Genomic DNA, 21859 nt, shown 5'->3' on the forward strand with positions numbered 1-21859 from the left:
TGACTAATATTAATTAATTTTTTCTATTAATTTTATATAAATACAAGATCACCTAGATCGAGCGGATGCCGCAAAAAATATGATAATGAAATATATAATTCTACACCCAATATATGTTTTGATTCGATAATATTTTGATTAGCATTGAATTGCATACCGATAGATTACCATGAAATAAGCCTACTCTCTCCCATTCAGTGTAAAGGAGGTCAATAACAAATTGCAAAACGAAATCATGCAGCGCCGATAAATCTCAACTAGATCGATTTATAGATTATAATTTATACTTGTATATAAATCAGACCATTTATAACATTAATGAAAACCAATTTGTTTGCACTCACCGATATAAGGACAAATTATTAGCGGTCATTCTCCTTATATCCTTTTATCAGCTAACACTCACCTGAAAAGGAAAAAAATATGATTACCAAATCCAATTTTGAGAAGTGATATTTTATAATTATTTTATTTTTTGCATTTATAATTATGAACAAGTATTGCCACATTGCCAATTTATAATTAGAAACAAGTATTGCTAACAAGGCTGAATTTAATATATATATATATATATATATATATATATATATATATATATATATATTTCAAAGTAACTAGCAGCCCATTCGTCGAAATAAAAAACCTTTTTTATTTCGACGAATGGGCTGCTAGTTACTTTGAAATATGTTTCAACGTCGAAAAACTATCAAGATATATATATATATATATATTAATATATATATATATATATATATATATAATATATATATATATTAATATATATATATATATATATATATATATTAATATATATATATATATATATATATATATATATAAACTCTATTACACTTCGATATGCTGCAGGTTCAATTAAAAAATTATATTTAATCAAGTATGTACGCATCAGCTCAATCATTTCACAAAACAGTTCATTCTTTAATTATACTTCTGGTATGTCTTATTTTTTATGATAAATAATCTACTAAAACGAAAATTTGAACATAGTATCTAAACAGGTGCAATGCAAGTACCATATGTACATAAATGATACACAAATAGGTGTGGCATCACCATACTGGAAGCTACAAGGAATTCGTTCATTGAACATCAAATATGTCACGTTCAACAATTTAAAATAGTAGGAGATCTAGTAGATATATGTTATTGATAAATATAAATAATTATTCATCAATAATATATATCTACTAGATCTAAAATTAATAAATATAAATCATTATTTATCAATAATATATATCTACTAGATCTCCTACAATTTTAAGATTACTCATTGTACTGTTGTAGTATCCAATAATTTACACAGATATCTTCCATATATATAGAAAAATAAGGCGAATTCATAAGAAATTTTGTTATTTTCCAAATAAAATGTAGAACCATCAAAACAGATAATGTTTTAAGTGAGAAATAAAGTAGTAATGCCAGTTGTGCTATGCAAAATACTTATAGAAAATCAAGATCATCTATATATATATATATATATATATATATATATATATATATATATATATATATATATATATGACACCCGTCGTCAAGAAAACTGGACCGATTCTACTTGTCTGGGATTGTGCTTCACCATAAGTGTCAGAGTCTTATTATTTCATATTGCAATGTAGCTTATAATACTTATTATTGTCGATCGAATGAATTAAACCGACTGCTATATAGCTGAGCAATCGTGAGTCAATAATAATATAATGACTGTATACATGCACACAAGTTCTAGTTATTGACCCCTGCTCACGCCTTGTAACTGCGCCCAGAAATGCCATTGCATAGGGTCAACGTCATAGGCAAGCTTCGCTAGCGTCGGGCGCTTCTATTTCGAGAAGATTGACTGAATGTCTTACACCATAATATGCAATATTTCTGGCAAACTTTGGATTTCAAATTTAAAACAAACTCTGTAGAATAATCTATTGACTGTGGTAAAAGATTTAGAACTCTCTCGCCAAAAGAATTTGAAATGATGTTTGACATTGTTATCGATGATAAACTGTACACATTGCTGTGGATGAAACACTTTGAAATAAATTTGAAATGCTAAAGTTATATGGGTATATCTGTGTAATGGCACAACTCTAAAAAATAAGTTATAGAGAGTTTGTGATTGTGCTACAATTGAGAGACATTGCAGATAGTACAGAGAAGATGGTTTATTTGCTCGTCATAATAGTTTTCAGATTTAGATAATTACCTAAAACATACATATTGTACATTTTCAATAAAATTATATTTTATTTAATTTATTGATCTACTTGTCCCACATTGAGTAAATCTTCAAACAATGTCTTTCCTAATAGTACATCCTATGACGAATGCGAATGAATCATGAATATTTCCACTAACTTGATTTGAATATGAATGTATCATGCCTAAGCAGATATTACATTATTTGGAAAATCATTTTTGTCATTTAATGAAGAAACTGATTTATTAAACTACTAACAATTACTTTCAATGTATTATTATACAAAAACTAGCTAAAAGCAAGTTCTATAAATGCAGTTCCACTTGTTTCATATTTACTCAGACATATTTCGACACATTTATGAACTGAATACAAAAACAAATCGAATATTCAGAACTATTTTTCAAAGTGGCTTTTACACCCAGCAGACAGTGTAAACAAACATGATACATCCTGTGCGATTTGACTGATTTGAAAAACGAAAAATTTTATCAGCAAAAACCATAGATCAAACGCACATCACATCATATCGAAGAGATCAAATGTTATTTGGGATTTTAGTCAAGCCCCCAGAGTGCCAAAAGCACAAAAAATTGATGGGTATGCAAATGATAAATGTGGCAGAAATGGGACATATCTTTTAACTAAATGTTAATAATATTTACCTAGTACCAATAATTAAGCAAAATTTAGTTAATATAATAAAAATCAAACACTTCGATCTTGAAATCGAAATAATTTGGTAAACTAGTGCGCTTGTGCAATACATATTTTATTCAACATCACATGCGCCGCATAAAAGCAAAACCCGGAAATCAATTGTAAATACAATATAGAAATGTGAAAATAAGGCACATTAAAGATTCATAACAAAGTCAGTTCAAACTTATGAATTTAACACATAGAAACTGCATTTCCGACCGGAAATGTACCTTACAGATATACCTGACGACCTAAGAATGAAGATTACCGCCAAGGCAATTATGGAAGTAGTGACGGTGATTAATCCAGCAATGCAAAAAGGTTGGGGAAAGCGGAAATATATCCCTGTACTTTTGTTAACGGACTACAAAGGATTGCAACAAATGAGACACTGTAAACAAACATTTGCTTTGTGAAAAAATATTATAAAGAAGATGGCAATGCAAAATGTATTAGCACGAGGAAGTGAGCAAATGACAAATGTGGGACCTTCGGAAATAAACTCGAATAGGCTTTTGAATAAGATGGATTGATTAATTACCTAGCGATATCTGGAAGTAACGTAATAATTTACAATTGCTGAATGTTGCACAAACGATTATATATTTAAATGGTAGAATAAAATACTCTCCAATAAAACTGCTCCCACTAACAATAAGAATCATTATTGATGATTATTCCATATCCAACTTGGTCTAAATGCCACACATAAATCTTCAAAGATAACCAAAATCTATGATTAAGTAACAAATAGGAATATCAATTACAAACCCAGTTAAAATTTTAAATTACAGGAACATTTCTATATATATTGTGCCTTGACAAATATTTAATTACTAATTTATTTAGCGCTATCAGCTACTGGTAATTATTACCGCCTTTTTAAATAAATTGACATGATCTGATGTAATTATTCGTAAAAAACATTCAGAAGCAATCCTGGTTACGTTTATTTCGATCGATGTGTGTGTCTCTGTGTACACGTCGCAAATGCAATCCAAATATATTTAGTTACAAAATGTATTGCAGCACATTTAGCAAGTCTAAATGTCGGAATCGGGCGGGAAGAGTAGACGTGCCGGGTATGAGATATTTCATAAAGCTTCAAGCATATATTATTTATTGTAACAATCATATGTAAATAATATATTAAACTCGCGATCAATTTTGTATCAAGTCTACTCATGCAATGGATATAGATAATTGTTTTGGAAGAAAATTGTGTTCAATTGTGTACGAAAAGCTTCGTAGGTGTACATTTATTATCTCTATTCTACACATCGATGACTTGAAACTAATTTTTCTAGTTTTAAAAAATAGATTACAAAATAATCCCTTAATACATGAGCTCTTTATTAGGAAGTATGCTCAAGATAACCCCTTATGGGCTGAATTTTTGTTTTACATTTAAAAATTACGAAATAAGCCTATATATAAAAAATATAGTAAAAAATATTACAATACAATTTCATTGTATTATATAAATTATGTGACTTTAAAGTAACAGCGCCCTATAATGTTCGCAATTCTATGTATGAAAATGTTATTTCAGATTGAAGTCATTTATTTATCATTAGATGCAATTTTACTGGAACAAGTTAATTTGACATAATTTGTTCAGTCTTTCGATTCTGGTGTATGGAGCAGCGAGGCAACGAGTGAATTGGGGTTATTTTTTAAATTTTGATGATTATTAGTCGATGTTGTACCTTCAGATCAAGCAGAGTTTTTAAAAAAATGTAATAAAATGAATGCGTTGTAATTACATGTATCTAGTACCAGTGGCGATTATAAAAAATGCGGTGAATTTATAAATAATAAGCATAAGAAATGTCGCTAAACAACTATTACAAAAAACTTAAATAATTTATATTATATCGTACAATATACACGTTCTAATATGTAAATTCCACGTGATTCTCGATGTTATTTATGCATCGTTCACATTGAAACTAACCGACTAATCAAGCTAAAGGTTAGCATACATCCGGTCGTTATTGCTTTTTGTGTTTTATGCGGTAGGAGTATCACAACCTTATCATGATGACAGGTTATTTGTCCTTGTCAGTTTGTTCAAATCGGCTCGTACAAATCGTTCTTTGTGCGTTTCAGATAGGACTTCCATCGGCGCTAATGATTTGCTCACGCATCGATTAGCTAGTAAAATTAAAGCAGAGCTATTATTGGACTGACAAATGCAAATAAATTCAATTTGCATAAACTAACATTGCTTTATGTTGCAAATATTAAAGTACCATTTATCTTTGAACTGCTCTACATTCAATTACCACATTTCCTCAAAATTTTACTTCATTTTTTGAAGCCTTTATTTCTGATTCTAGAGCAGTAAGGTGCTAAGTTGTGCAATAAACGACTCGAGATTTGCTCTCAGGCCGATACGCAATGTTAAACGCTCCGTTCGTGGTTTGCTAATCGCCCAACCTTGGATAAATCGTAACTTTAAAGCGATGTTTACATACTACTAATTAATTATTACACGATTTGTGCTATTCCCTTATGCGTTAATTAATATTGTAACATTCGTAAAGTTAAGAAAATTAAGCACACTATGAGAATAATTTCAAGAAGTGCCTAAAACCATTTTAGAGATATATCCCCAAAGTAAATAAATTTTGTAACTCTTGTACCAATTAGAATGATAATAATGAATAAATAACTGTAATCATCTACCCAGAACTTTGGTCTTGCAGCCGATGGTTTTAGGCTTGATATCCGTCTCGACATTCTGATATCAAGCAGTAGCACTAAATTAAAAAAATATCAGTTCAGAGAAATTCTAACAATTAAATGATATCAGAGATCGAACTCAACCGTTGTGCTGCTTTTTACAGAAGACACACGGTTTAGTATCACTTATTACAACTGCTATTTCTGATTGCAGATTTAGGAGAAAAAAAACGAAATAAAATTAAGTCATAAAAGTATTTATCAAAAATTGCAAAAAATATTATGAGCTTAATACCTCAGACGTGAACACTCATCAAATCTATCAATATTTGCTACATGAGATGTGAGCAAATAGAGCGTCACAGTATATTTAAATATTGTTGGTTTGTTTTCACATATTGGAGCAAATTCAATTCTACATACAATGATTATAATTACTTGATTTTACAATTACTCTGTTTTTTAAATAGTAAAAAAACAAAAACTCTGAAATTTTGTGACCGTGAGCAATGTCATTCTAAATACAAGAGATAATAAAAATTTGGCGCATAATAATAGGCGTCTCCTAAAAATATCCTTCAGACAAGTTGCGTAAGATGGCAAAATATGATCGCTCATTCTCTCCCACCAGAGTTTTATATTATATTTATTCTATCAGTGACGATTGCTTGGAGTTAATGATGTTCTACCCTATTAGTTAGCAAGGCAATTAATGTTATACACTATAACAATGGAAGCTAGCACAAACTAGTTCTTGTTTATTATAGTTGGATTGGCGTTCGTTATCTACAATAATTAATGCATTGATAGTACTCATATAGCACATAATCATTATCGTATTTTAATAAACGTTAATATTATGCGAGATATAAAAGAATGTTATGCTTAACGTGTAAAGTAAAGAAAGAAGACTGCTAATTATTTTCAGTTTAAATATAACAAAGGCAAAACATTATTAAAACATTTATGAATGTATAATAAAAGCATGAATGTTTTGAAACACACTTTATAAAAATTCCATGACCGCATACTTGAAATAGACACAAAACATAAACCAAAATATGTGACTAATAAAAAAAGAAATAAAATATTTTAAAGAAAAATGAAAAAAAAAGTTTGTGCGGATTTGCGTATTGTATTGTACGTGCGTGGTAAACAGAAGTTTATTTTAAGCAAATCGTAAAAATACTTACACTCTGTGAGCTTTTCTTTGTAGGAAAAAAAACAAGTGAATCCAGCTGATAACTAATTAGTATCTGATATCTAGATCGATTATTCATTTGGCTTTGTAAGGACAAGGCAACCAAAATTTGATCATCTGATGGTAAATTAACTGTTTGTGAAATGTTTTACAAATCTAATTGGTTTAGAAAATATAAACTATTGATAGGATGTAGAGAATAAATGGTATATTAAAATTGGCAGCATATAAAACTCAATAAAACTAGAAGTATGATTTACATTCTGAAGGTACAATTTAAATAAAATCAATTTTAATGACCAATCAATACATTTGAATTCGTACTGACCACAGTCGTATATGTAAATGCAATATTCCACAGAGTCAGAAGGACAATGGCAGGAAACTATGTTGAGCTTGCACGATCATCAAAATGTTCGACCCCGACTATGACACTAAAACGCAGACTATCACTTAATTGTAGTCAATGTACGTGACCATTATTTACAATTTAGCACAAAATCCATTCAATAAGCGGAGATTGAATAAATTGTATGTACCTTAATGGTACACTCCGTTAGTAAAAGCTGTGGATTGTAATTATTCACAACTTTAATACTCACGATAAGGTAAGATGAATATTGTAAGATCATGATTTAGACTATTACAGACATGGGAGATACTGCGATTATATTTCAAGACCTGATACGTAATTGGTTGAAAATCCTATGAATATTATAGTAAATGTTAATTATAATTTTATCATTTCCATGGTCTGTGTCAAAACAGGAAATGAGTAAACTAAAATCCAACCAAAGTCTTTGAATGTAATTTGGACATATCTTAAAAAATCCGTTGTGTTCGTAAATCTGAGCTATTCTTAAACATTGCCATGACGTGCATACAATTCTTAAAATACTTTAGAATCCATGTGCCTGAAATGAATGGAATTGATCACACACCATAACACGGTGAGGCCGGAAACTGTATGATGTCATTTATTAACATGTATGTATCATTTCCGTTATTGATGAAATATGTTTACGTTATTCATCTTCGTATGGAACATATATTTAAGATTGCGCTGGGCATAGTACTTATTATTTAGCCTTGATTACAATCGCCAATGTGTAAATAAATATGTTTATATTACATGATAGCCGGTTATTTTGAGACTTTGACCATCGACTACGCCGTTTGAATTCATGTATGATTTACTTGGAGCATTAAATAATTAGTAAACAATAGCCTAAGATACGTAGCAAAGATTACCGCTTATATCATTGAATCAGGATTATTGCGCAAAATGCATTTGTCTCTATTTTTTTCCTAGGAAACCTGGAGTACATTCAGTCCATCTAATTTTGTGTCACTATTGTTTCACAATAAATATGATTCAAAGTCAAAGGTTTCTTCTTATGTCCGAACAGCAATCAGAAATTAAAAGTCCTATGAGCGGTTTAATGATATTTTTTAACAACGTAGTTTTTTAAAAGACAATCCTATATAACTGTATAAAATCCAATCCTATATAACTGTATAAAAAATGCTTAAATGAAACTATGTTGTTTCTTGATAAATTTTATTATACCATTTACCATCACGATTGTTGGCAACGCATAATATATATTCTTTTATAAAATCATATCAAAGTCAGTCAAAAATTTACAACAATAAAACTTTGATAAAAAAGAAAATTGGCTATAACAATTAGGTCCCCGACTTCCTGTCACGATTATGAAAACCTGAAATCGTTTCAAACGGCACGTCTGACCCACAAAAGAACAAGTGCAGAAATAGAAGGTCTTATCAAGACCTCTACACAACAATATACCCACGATCTTTATAACGGTGAATAAAAATGCTATTCATTTTTTGTTAAATAAAACAAAACGTGAACGATCGTCTACCTGGTGACCTCTGGTTCTATTCTCCATAGTCGAGTGTCAAGAACCGTTAACATATGCAAGAAGAAAAGTCGAAATTGATTAGGAATACAATACCACGGTATCATAAATTAAGCAAAGTTCTGCAAACCGTTAATTTTGTCTGATTTATGCTATTTACAATAATCACTGACTTATTCTCATGTGTTCTACATATAACATTTTCCAATCACTTTTGAGAAATTAATATCATAAATTTAATTTGCGATCGTTGCAACACCTTGCACTAAATAGTTGTGTAACTGTTGATATAAAACATAATTTATCTTTTATTGATCTTACAAGTCTTATGATTCTGTACAATCAAATAAAATAATACAATCAAGGATATTTTTTCAATGATAACATTTGATTAAATTACACCCATCTTTCCTTGAAGAGTTAATTGCTTTTGTATATTGCGTGTTGATTATGATTTAGAACGGTGTCCGATAGAATCCGCAAAACTATTGATAAATCATTGCTGATTAAAGTGAATAAGATTTATGAGCGAACACTGCCTATCTGTTTGAAATACGTATAAGGTTACTTATAATAATAAAAAGTCGTATTATAAAAGATCATAATGAACAAAGTTTGTATAGATGTACGTACCCAATATAAATATAAATATATATTATCAAAAATCAAAATTTAAGTTACAGATAAACCATACAAGAATAACAAACAAAGATACATAAAAATGACTAAGAGCATTAAGCTTCGTGTGCATCCATTGCACAATGATTCTGTCCCATGTGTTACTTATTAACTTAATGCGTCTAAAGTTGAAGCTATTTATGTCACTGATAAATTTTAAGTGTATTATAAAACTCGGTCATAATTTACCGGTGTTCTTCGCAATGAAAATATACGGAATCTCATTCCCAAGTCCGGAAGTTCAAGTTAAAGTACGGTACTTGTTGCAACACACCGTCTCATGCGTGACATACATAATCAGTTGTTCACGCAGACCTCGAAATGAAACGGAGTCAGAAAAATCATTTACTTTTATTATCTGTTAATTCGAATAAAATTAGTAATTTATTTTACAACGGCTACTACGAAATGAAATTCTAAATCAAGCGCTACATAACTGAATAAGTATTAACTTGGATAAGTATTGACTCTTGGACATATTCATCTATAAAATTTATATATATAGGCATTGAACAAATAAAATGAACTCTGAATGTCCAAAGGTCATTCAAAGCAAAAAAAAAAACTATTTCAACACAATCTTTTTGAAGTATTTTTCGACGGAATGGCTCAAGCAAACAACACTTACCACTTACCACTGAAGATGAAACAGATTTTATCAATACTTATTTCCTACGCAACACTTAGAGCTCAACTTTTAATATCAATTTCATTACAAAAAAAATAATCCACTTATCAAATGTTAATTTTAATAATGTGCCATTTCGAAGGCTGTACATTTAAATTTAAGACCTTTTATAATAATCTTTGGCAATATGTCATTTTTTTCCCATGTTTTTGTATGAAAGTATTTCCCCATACAATACATAAATAAATAAGCTTCTGATTGTCTCTTACATGCAAAACTCTCACGCAATTCATTTTATAATTTGTCATGTCAATACATATTTAACCGTTGGCAAAAAGTGGTTTTACAAGATTTTAAGCGGTTGTAATATATGAATTGTTTCGCAAATCAACATGCTAGGTTCTCAAATCAGTAGTATTCTGTAGTACAAATAAAATCAAATGCTTATATTTTTTTAGTAATAAAGTAAAATCTTTAAGTTAAAATTTCGAAATCGGATCACTATAAAATTGCACTAATAATTTGCGTCGATTAATTCACAGCATGATAATACAATTATAAAAATTATATACGAAATACCATTGAAAAATGCTTGATTGCAAGAAAAATCGAATTCCTTTCTATTCACCTTGTATCGTGGATATCGGTGAGTATTGCTAATAAATAGAATTAACAGATCGTTGAAAATAGAAAAGAGGTCCGCAACACGCAGATAAAAATAAAAATAATAAATTTATCAAAACATTATAAATAGATTAATACATTTAAAATATTTAGCAAAAATATTGAATCAAAAAATAAATAACTCATATTACGATTATTTTGAAAATAACAATGATTAATTTTTATTTATCAGTTATATAAAAAATAAAATTAATTAAATTAATGCAACAAAATCATAATAAAATAAATTTAATTGTACATTTTTAAACTAAATAGTTATATTATAGATAAAAGGCAACATTATACTTCAAATATCCCATAAGTATCTAGCAAAATTTACAAACAATTTAGAAATACTAATTGTTATTAAATGTTATTCTGCACGGCCCTAAAACAACAAAGTTCAACAAAAAGTATGAATTTTTAATGCAAATTAACAGCAGATAAACAAATAAAAATTTCATCCTAGTCTATTTTTGTATCTATTGGACCCACCCCCTCCCCCAATTACATATCACCGAACCACTGCCTCTATTGCGGCCCTGGTCGTACCCCGATTGTGTCGTATTATTGTGCAATAATAAATGCATAATAAGTAATACTCAGATAAGGTAATACGCTCAACCTTTATTTCTTCGAGCACAGGAGGTAGATATAAGGTGCAAATCATCTGACATTTTGCGACGCAACGAGCAAGCGCGACGGCAGAGGTCATTGCGAACGCAAAAATGTGAGGGGATATTAGGTATATGGATTATGCAACGCAAACAACTCAGAGCGGCCGAGTGTCAAATGCAGATATATGAGACATGCAAACGTGCACTTTTAGCACCTTTATAACACGGGGGAAACGTTTTATTTGATTTCATTAAGCTGTTTTAATATAAAGTAACTGGAATCACACCCAAACCACATAGTTTCAGCACTACTTGAGATCCCTAATTCTAGAAGACTGAAGAGGAAATTTCCATATGATTTATATTAATTTATATTAATTAACTAATTAGTTAACTGATCAATGGAACAGTTTTCTATTCTATTATTATATTTATTATTATTATTATTATTATTATTTATTTATTATTATTATTATTCTTTTTTTTTTTTATAATTTTTATGATTATTATTTCTATCTATTTGTTATTATTATTATAGTTAGTTATTTATTTTTAGTTATTTATTATCATTATTATTATTATTATTATTATTTTTTCCCTTTACTTTACATTATTGATTTGTTTAGATTATCTTCTCACTGTAGCTCATAGAATTACTTGCTTTGTTCTGATTGCTACATATAAATTTAATAAAATATATATATATATATATATATATATATATATATATATAAAGTCATTCGAGTTTTTATAAATTACGATGAATGTTTAGAACACGACAAAACAAAAACGTGCTGATATTGTTTTAGGTATGAAAAAAAAAACATACATATGTTTTAATACTTTTTTTTTTTTATTTATTTTTATTCAATGTTTTAATACTTGAAATAAATAAAATATTACACAATATTTCATAGATGTTTATAAATACTTAATTTAAAATTTTAAAAATGTTTATTTAAAATATTTTTAATTATGTTTAACAAATAATTAGCGCTTTTATTATATAGCGGTGATCCATAATGAAGAAATGTTCCATAAGCAAATATGTTTCAAATATTATAGTCAAACAAAAAATAATTCGTTAAAAACAATATTAAATTAAAAATTTTATTGTTTAGATATTTTGTAGATTTGTTAAGTAGAATTTGAAAAAAAAGAAGTAATAAGAAAAGCAAGAATGCAAGATATATAAAGATTGTATAGAATATATATGGAAATAGTATAGAATATAGAAATGAAATAATGTAGGTGGGCTAAAAGCTCTAACGATAAGTAAGCCGTGAAGTTCACTATTTATTGCTATGCTTTCCTATGATGACTTCCAAAAATATTTTTGAAAAATATTTAGTTACTTTAGTAAAATTTGATTCATTAATCCTTTTTCTATTTATTAATGAAAATTATCGTAAAGCCAACACTTATTTACTTCATTATTATTCACAAATTTATATTTAAACTAACTAGTAACAAACAAAGTAACTATTGTAACAATTGTAGAGTAATAAACGCATTAATGGGTTTCGAGTACATGTTTATTGCGCAATATTTCGAAAGAATAACGCGCACTTCTTTCGAGCTCGTAAATTAATATAGATTTTAAATTTAAAACAATTTATATTGTAGACTGTATATAATTTTAAGGTGCATTATTAATTTTACAATGCATTGTTAAAAGAATATTTGATAAGTATCTACGATAACAAAATAACAATCTATTTATAAGAGTAGTTGGCAGATAAAGTATAATAATTTAATTATATACCCGGCATATAATATATAAATTTTAAAGTAATTGTATATTTCAAATTTTAATTTGTCTAATAAGTTTAATTAAGAAACAATTGTTTGTAAAATGAGCAGCTCAAGTAATTTCATGTCATACTCCATTAATATAATGTTGATCCGCGATTCCTAAATTCCAACAATCAAAATGACAAATTCGTTATGAACTTCCACATGCTTCTCATAAGAAGCCATGTGCATATTATGTAAAATGAAAATCGATATCATTCACATGTCTTTTAAAACCCCGATCGACAGAGCAGCTGTTTTCGTATACTACACAGTCGGACCTTTTTCTCGTAAAAACACCGAAGGATCGCATTTAAATTTTAAAACCTGTAAAACCCGACAGGCCACATGGTTCTGTTGATCTCCGCTGCGCAACCACACACACCAACACATCTTACAATGTATCTTTTAGAGAATTTTGATAAATAGAAGTTTGATAAGGGATATTTATAAAACATATATGGTCATTGTAAAATTGTGAGTATACTAAATTATTAGTCTATCGTAGAGATAAAAATGCCCGCAAAGAATATGTGCATGAAATAGAAATGTAACAACACTGTAATGTATCAAGAGTTGAAGCATTGCTCGAAAAAATTAATATATTATTATTATAAAGTAAAATTGAGACTAATTATAACTTAATATTCAGTTCGCTTTAACTATATTATATACATATATATATAATTTTGAAGTTTTTTTATATATAGACTGTAGTTAGATTTAAAACGTCCCTTTTAAGACAAGGTTGTTGAGCGTTTTTGGACCAGAAGCAGCTGTTGTGATGACGTTGAATGTTTTTATTTTGTGGTACTTTAGTAAGAGCGGATATTACGCATATATATATATATATATATATATATATATATATTATATATAGTTTTAGCTTCCGGGATTTATGCTGATCATCATATGCATATTATGAATATAAATTGGCAACTGCTAGCCAACGAAAGTCGGGATTCAATTAACAAGCTTTGCTATTTTTATACTTCATTAATGAAAGTTTCAGCGTACAAATTTTTGTTCTAAATTTAAAAGTATAAGAAAAAAACTAACTCCAGATTTCATGCCAAAAAGATTTATATTGATAATGATTTCAGGATGAGTAACATTTTTGGCACTCGACATAGAAAAGTTATACTTAATGCCAAATTGCAAATGAAAATAATCACATACCAAGTTACCTACTCTACTCACCTAAAAACATCAAATGACTTAAAATAAAATGCTCGCTAAATGTTAAACATACATGTACGAAGAGTCAATTTCACGTTAAATATAGATTTTGCGCTGCACGCTATAGTTTTCGTAGTTAGATCGATGGAATTGCAAAAGACCATGGTAAAAAGAATTGATTTAACAACTACTATGTGGCTAATGTTTTAATGCCTAGACAACGAAAAAATATAGAGTAAAAGCATTCGACGCGAGCCAAAACAATATGATCAAATAGCATTCAAATGCAAAAATATTAAAAATATAAAATCGAAATTGCGATTCTTTGCAACATGTGCGAAAAGCTATTGTGAATAAGCAGTCCAATATAACATAAAGAGATTTTATCATTTCTAGTCCCAGAAACATTGTTGCCAAAAATATGATACATGATAATGCGATGACAAGCAAATCTTAGTAAACATCGTTTATTCATATATTTTCGTGTGTATAAAAATGTGTTAAATAAATTATGAAGAGACGGCTAGCTGCCTACACATTTATAAATGTGTTTAACACGTCGAGCAACGTATAAAGATATCTGCAACATATTTACGAAGACAAAAGCGATAATCTATTGGCTTAAAAAGCATACAGTTTGATTTGATTTTGATATAATAAAAATTTAAAAAATTTAGATGATGACCCTGAGATAAACAAATTAGGAAAAGAACATTAACCCCTTAACCGGGAAATTGATCTAGCTTGGACAGTGCCGAAAAAGAATTTAAATTGCAAGCGCAAGCAAAATTCTTGCTATCGCTAACGTGTGTAGCTCGTTATTGCCTGAGATGGCACTTGTACATCATCACGAGCCACACACGTTATACCCGGGCAAATGGTTAAAAGATCCATATGGGAGAAATGAAATAAAAATACAAAAATAATAAGTTAACCCACCTTTGTTCGTCCGCGAATACAAATTTCCTCAACTTAAGGTCCCTCAAAACAACTCCTAGTTTATGACAATCCCTAACCGCAGTTGCCATTTGACGAAACAGCCTTCTAGCTTCGGGTTCCCTCAATCTCCGCCTTGCTCGGACGTGTGAATGTAAATCACCGCCTTGAGCTTTATCGAACAATAGATAAGCCCTTCCTGGACCTAAAACCACCTCTCTTGGATGTGAAACGTGCTCCAATTCCTGCAGCAGGAAATGCACTCCTAGAAGAGCTGACCCGCAGCTCCTGGGAACGACCTGGAATTAGAAGTTAATACGATGTTAATTACATCGGATAACTGACTGAAATAAATGATTCGTGAAAGATCAGAGGAGGAGTTTGAAGGTTATAGATAAAGAATAATAATTGAAATATATATAAGGAATTTTAATGGCAAGGGATGTGTAAAAGATTATTACTAATAGAGCTATTGGCTATAAAAAACAAACATATAATAAAACCTTAAATATTACGTATCCTATAGTATGTGCTTCTATTTTATACAGAGCTAAACATTCACTTTTCTGCAAATACCCTTCGGATACATGGCTAAACGCACAGTAATTTCGTATTTCATTCCGAAATACCTCCTGCAGAACGCTCGCAAACCTCCTGTCGTAATCTTTCGCAAGCCATATGTTATATAACAAACTTAAATTCATTTTAAGAAATTAGAGACAGAGTTTTTGCTTCCATTCTGATTTTAATTATAAGTTTCGCGATAATACCCTTAAAATATTCGTTACCATTGGAATCTTAATCAATACTCTCGTGCATGCTTGTTCCAATTCTGATTCAAATTTAGGTGTGATAAAGCGACAAACCTTTTTCATTATGAATTAATAATAGCTCTATCCACTCCCATATCAAATGTAATCACATGAAGATAACCACGCCTGAATACACACCCGATTTTTTTAAATACAAAACTTTTAGAAGTGCGTATATGGCTTAATAATAAATATCAATACTATGATATAAACGAAGGTAAATTAGATACTGATTAATACAAGCGCTAAAATAAATTAGTATTAGATAGTTAATTATAGATTCTGGTGAAAAATTAAAATACTCTTTGCTGGTAATGAGGACAAGGACATTAAGGAAATGGCAAATGAATGAGAATATTTTGCAGGGGCATTCTTCATATCAACATGCTCATTGCTGATTAATGAAACAATCAAGCAGCGGAACAAATATAATACGACTAATAGTCACCTTCATCTTACAGTTATTATTTTTGTGTAATTGAAAATTAAAAGAAAATGGATCTATAATTTGCTTGTCATATAAGTTTTAGGTACATTTTAAGCTTAAAGAAACAAAAAACTTTTATTTTTACGAATATTGCATGCTTTGATAAGAACACATGGTAACAATTCGCACGTGTGTGGCGCGTGCCCGATACGCAAAAGAAAGCTTCGAAAGCTCTCTAAGCTTTCTATGAAAAATTTATATAAAAAAATGTATACTATTAGTTACACAGTATTATGATAAATAAACGTAAAATAAAACGTAATATAATCAAATAAAGCATTAGTGATTACAAAATATAGCTCAAAATAGTATACAAAATAGTAACAAAATAACAATTACAATGTAATGCATTTTTTGAACAAAAATATTTGTATATTTATGTAATATCTAAATTACCAAATCACCATACACGTGCCCAATAATAACTAACAAATGAATTATTGAACAATTCAAAGTATTTTGTACGTCATCAAAACTGCAATCATTTATATCTGCTCATTTGTGCAACAATAAAGTTATTACAGACTATGTATAAATATGCAGTAAAACTAGATAGCATACAATGTCACAATAAATAACACAATAACGCACGTATGCAAAAGTATTTTGTTTATATGTTTATGGATATTTACAGCTATTTCATAATATGCAATGTAAATTTATACACAAAATGTGCAAACAGTAAGCAAAACGGAAGAGCATTGTTACATTATCTCCATACTCGGTACAGTAAGTTTGAGTTTAAGCTACACCTGCTATATCATGATAAATCTATTCGGGCCGAAAGCAAAGGAAATGTAATAAAATATGTTATATTAAATATCAAACGTAAACATACCGAAGTGAAGTATATCATTGAAGCAAAGCGAACTAAATCGAATGCGTTTGAGAATTCGGACACAAATTAAAAAATTGATATCATCAAAGCACATAACTCGTTTATTAACAAAAAACATACTGTGCGCAATTGATCAAAACTCGAAATATTGTAGGTTGTTGATGAAATCACTCAATGCTCAGCCCATGTTAGTAAAATTTAAATATACTTTGTTAAATGCCAATTGGCTAATGACATTTTAGACAGTAATACTCGTCGTAAAATGTATTACTAAACGTCTATTGTCTGTCACAGAAATCTATCTATTAACATAATACTACCAGAAAAACAGGCAAGCATATCATAATATATGTGGATTTGTTAACCACTGTTGAGTATTTCCAAAGTGTTATTGCATATAGAATATCGCAATGCAATTATGAGCCTTTCGGAAACCTGAACGGAAGTTTGGCCAATGACGTGAGTATTGCGCCGACTACGCCGGAACTTGATTTTATACGATTCAGCTCTAGGATTAGTTAATAAACTTTGAAGGATAAGAAACCTTCTAATCTTTGTACAGCGCTTCTCAAAATGAAGCACAATTTTCTCAACTTCAACAGCAAAATATTCTTTTAATACAAATAATTTCCGATTCTATCTACCTATCCCAATACAGTTTTGTCACACCTCTAAAAAAAACTACATTATGTCACGCTTAAAAGACAAAGAGGGTACCGAACGAGGCTGTCAGCACTTGAAACAAAAAAACTCTACATCATGGTTCCAATTCAAGGTGAACTTCAGAAATACATGTCACGGCAACCCACGACGATATATTTTGACAATTACGGTCGACCTCTATTATCTGAACGCTGTAATACCCGATTACGAACAAAAAAAACTCGGTGACATTGTTCACACAATTCGCGAAATGTACTACCTATATAAATATACTTTGAACAATGGTAATTAACTAATATATTTCTTAATACACGAATTAAGCGATTATAGTATAGTTAACGATGGGCATTTTATAAACGAAACATTAATAGAGTTCTCATTCATAAAATTCATATGATTACCACGTACGTAGGTAATTAATTCATTCAACAGTTTTATACAAAACTAGCTGACCCGGCAAACGTTGTTTTTCCATGAAAAATATTTCTAGTATAAAGTATTTGAATAGTGCACCCACTGCAAAGCACGCCACATATAAATGCTCCTTTTTGCTTAATAGTCTTTGCAAGTGCCAACCTAATCTGAAATTGTTTATATTCAGATGGAATTGGCACATTTAAAGCTACAAATACATAATTAGAGCGCAATTTTGTATTTGTGATGCAAAAACAACATCAAATTTTGACAAAAATCTTCTTTATACGTAAGTCTAATAATAATATCTTATCATCAATTGATACGATATCATTTCAAAAATCTTTACCATGACGACATAAGGTCTATTCATTGCCTCTCATGGCTATACGTAAGTTCACATAAATGTGATTACGATGTCGCAACTGTTTTATTAACACTATTTGTCATTAAGACACAAAGGACAGGAACTACGGACGATTTTCAGTTAATTTATCATTGAACTTCTGTTGACAACGAGATGACAGGCAAAAACACGTACTGTAGATCTTCTTTGATTCAATTCATGCTTGTCGAGATTGCGGTGTTGCTTGAAAATTTAAAATACCATTTAATTAAATATTTATGTAAAATTGAAATTAGTAAAAATTTTGAAATCCCAAATCAATTAGTAATTTAATTCTACAATATGCTAGAAACACATGGGTTGCAACATTATTTTTCAATTTTATGTTTTTCAGTACAAGAAAATTTATAATAAAATGAACCGTTTCTTATGCAATTTCAAAATCACTTTTGCAATATTTATCGTGGCAAATATAATATCATATTAGCAATAGCAAAACAATTCTTAATTGAACTTTATCAAAATTAATATAATTTCTTTATTAATACTTATTTACTCTCGATCTAAATATGTATACTGATTATGGCATATGACGAAACTTAACCTTTACACTCTTTATAATCAACGAGCGGTTTGGCCTCAATGAAGGACTGATTTCGCAATGTAATTGGTACATGAAACAGTGATGTGTTCGTCCATGTATCAACATAAATCTTTCAATCGAACAGAACTAACAATTACTACTTTACACGCTTAATAAGACCGAATCAAAATTCGTATAAAAAAATGTATCAAAGTGTTTTATTCATGGCCGCCTCTAAATTGATGGCCGATGCTTTGTGTCGATTAAGCAATTATAGAGTTGAGCGAATTTGCAATGTTGTTATTACTAAATTTAGAATGAACGGCTAACGATTATTTCAGCAGTTTGAATAAATGAATTATGCTCAAAATTGTATTAAGAAGTTGTTATTTTCACAGATTTCTCGCTACTCTTATTTATGATATAAATATAATAAAATGTATTCATAAAAACAATGTTATATATTTAAAGTTAAATTTAAACAGATTGTAATAAATTTCGTCACTAAAATTTAAGTTATCAAATAGACTCATAAGTTTATGTCTTTATTCCAAGGGTCAATTAAAGTGATAAGTGTTGTCCAGAAAATTATCTAAAACATGTGAAAAATATTGACGAATAAATAGTATTATTCATTTCCAAAATAATGCATATGTCTAAATAATTATATTACAATCGTTCGTATCTCGCGAGCGAATTGAACCAATCTAATCCAGTGCGTGACAGCTCGAGTCCAAACAGCTCCGCCGAATGCATATAAATGCTCGCGATCAATTAAGACAAAGTTTCGCAAATGCATAATACACAACATTATTATCTGTTGCGAGGTGAAATAGCTCGTTCGAGAGATCAGGTTTAATTGCGAGTGGAATTGCCGGTAGATTTGTGTTATGCATGGTGTTCCCTCCCGCCGTCCCCGTTTTTCGCAAAACCGCGTGGCCCGTTCGCGGCCAGACCGACCGGCTCAGTATGTCAGGGTCTCTATATTCTACTCCGCGCCATTCATGGAGAACTCAGCCGATATCTCGACTAGAAGTGTTGATCGCTATTTGCGAATCGTTGTTTGTTTCTCTTCTTTATTTGTGCCATTGATATATGGCTAGCATTGCTGATAAGTCATTACTCTACTGCTCAATCATTTTTATCAAATTGGAAACATAAACGTAGAAATGCGTATCTTGAAACTTTGTGCAAAATTACATACTCTTATATGACATCGACGATTTCAATATTACTTCCTTCCATCATTTACTCACAGACAGTTTACTCGTACTGCAATTTATCACTGAACTATCGATTCCACAATTCTACATTATTCATGCGATATAGACATATAACCTTTTGGGAAATTGTGATCCAGTTTTCTATCGAGTTACATATTATTTGCAATACATTCTTCTAGCGCGCAATAAATTACAAACGTTTCGAAAAGCTCGCCCTGGTGCAACAAATCTTCGGGGCATGTCCGCGTACCAAATCGAGCGTCATGTGACCTTTTTGAACGATTCGCACCTTGCTTTGATTAAGCAGACAAGAGATATATGAAGGAGACAATGTAGAGAAAATATTCGAAATAAAAAGAAGTAAAGAGTTAAAGAATAGAGAATATTAGATAGATAGAACAATTATACACAAACATTAGTGATTCAAGTCCAATATATCTGAAGACGTATTTATTGGTTGGGCAAATTCTAGACAGTTGATCTCTTCATTTTCCTACATGAATTTTATTCCAATAAATCTAATCTAGGTCAAGATGATTAATTATTTCATTAATGTTACTTGTACGGTCAATACTATCACGTTGACTTCTGGGATACTCTATATATTTATAACTTTGTTGATTGGGCAGTAGGACCAAGTTGTCATACACACATCAGCTTTAATTATTAGAAAAGTAATTTTAGTTAACTTGTTGAAAATCCTGAAATTATTTCTATATTCTTCGATATCCGCCAACCGGTGCAAGCAGGTAATTAGTGATCCCGCAGTAGTTCTCTTTAAACGTCGCACTTTTTTGTACGATTTTTTATTCACTTTATTCATTCGCCGTGTGCGGGTGCGTTGCCTCACGCAGATCGAGAGCAATTGTTGTTCAGACAACGACGTGGCCTAAGAGCCCAAGAGCGTTTGCAGCACCGGTATACATATTGCAAATTAAATGACTTGAATGAATAAATATATCTTGGGTCGTTATATGTCAGCGCAAGGCGCACACGGGCGTGCACGCTCTGCATCTGCTGCGTTAAAGGTGCAGAGTAATAAATGTTTGGTTAAGTAACACTAAACTTAACTTCAAAAGAATTAGAAACCTATATGATAGAATGGTTTTGTAATGTACATTCTGATTTAACAAATCTTAATGCCAAATCAAGCTGTATTGCGTGAGTAGTAATATATTATTCTCAGAGAAATTGTAACACTTTAAAAGCCAAGAAAATTAAAATAATTTAAACCAATTTATGGCAAGACAATGTTACGTTCCAGATTTTATACAAAGTGCTACTAAATACTGTAAAAACGCCATGT

General features: G+C 30.0%; 1 protein-coding gene across 1 annotated transcript in view; it reads right to left on the reverse strand.

Annotated features, from left to right (window-relative positions):
• Positions 1-341: 341 nt before the first annotated feature.
• LOC113372437 (tribbles homolog 3-like) overlaps positions 342-21859 on the reverse strand; it is a 32006-nt gene continuing 10488 nt past the window's right edge. The window contains exons 3-4 of the mRNA XM_026612769.1: positions 15191-15486; positions 342-406 (exon numbers count right to left, since the gene is read on the reverse strand). Coding sequence (XP_026468554.1) covers positions 403-406; positions 15191-15486 — 300 coding nt within the window. The 3' untranslated portion in view covers positions 342-402. The remainder of the gene's footprint in view (positions 407-15190; positions 15487-21859) is intronic.

The sequence above is a fragment of the Ctenocephalides felis genome, unplaced genomic scaffold (genome assembly GCF_003426905.1).
Source record: "Ctenocephalides felis isolate EL2017-DRISC unplaced genomic scaffold, ASM342690v1 CF-g0.4_SCAFFOLD_01604, whole genome shotgun sequence".
NCBI classification, from domain to species: Eukaryota; Metazoa; Arthropoda; class Insecta; order Siphonaptera; family Pulicidae; genus Ctenocephalides; species Ctenocephalides felis.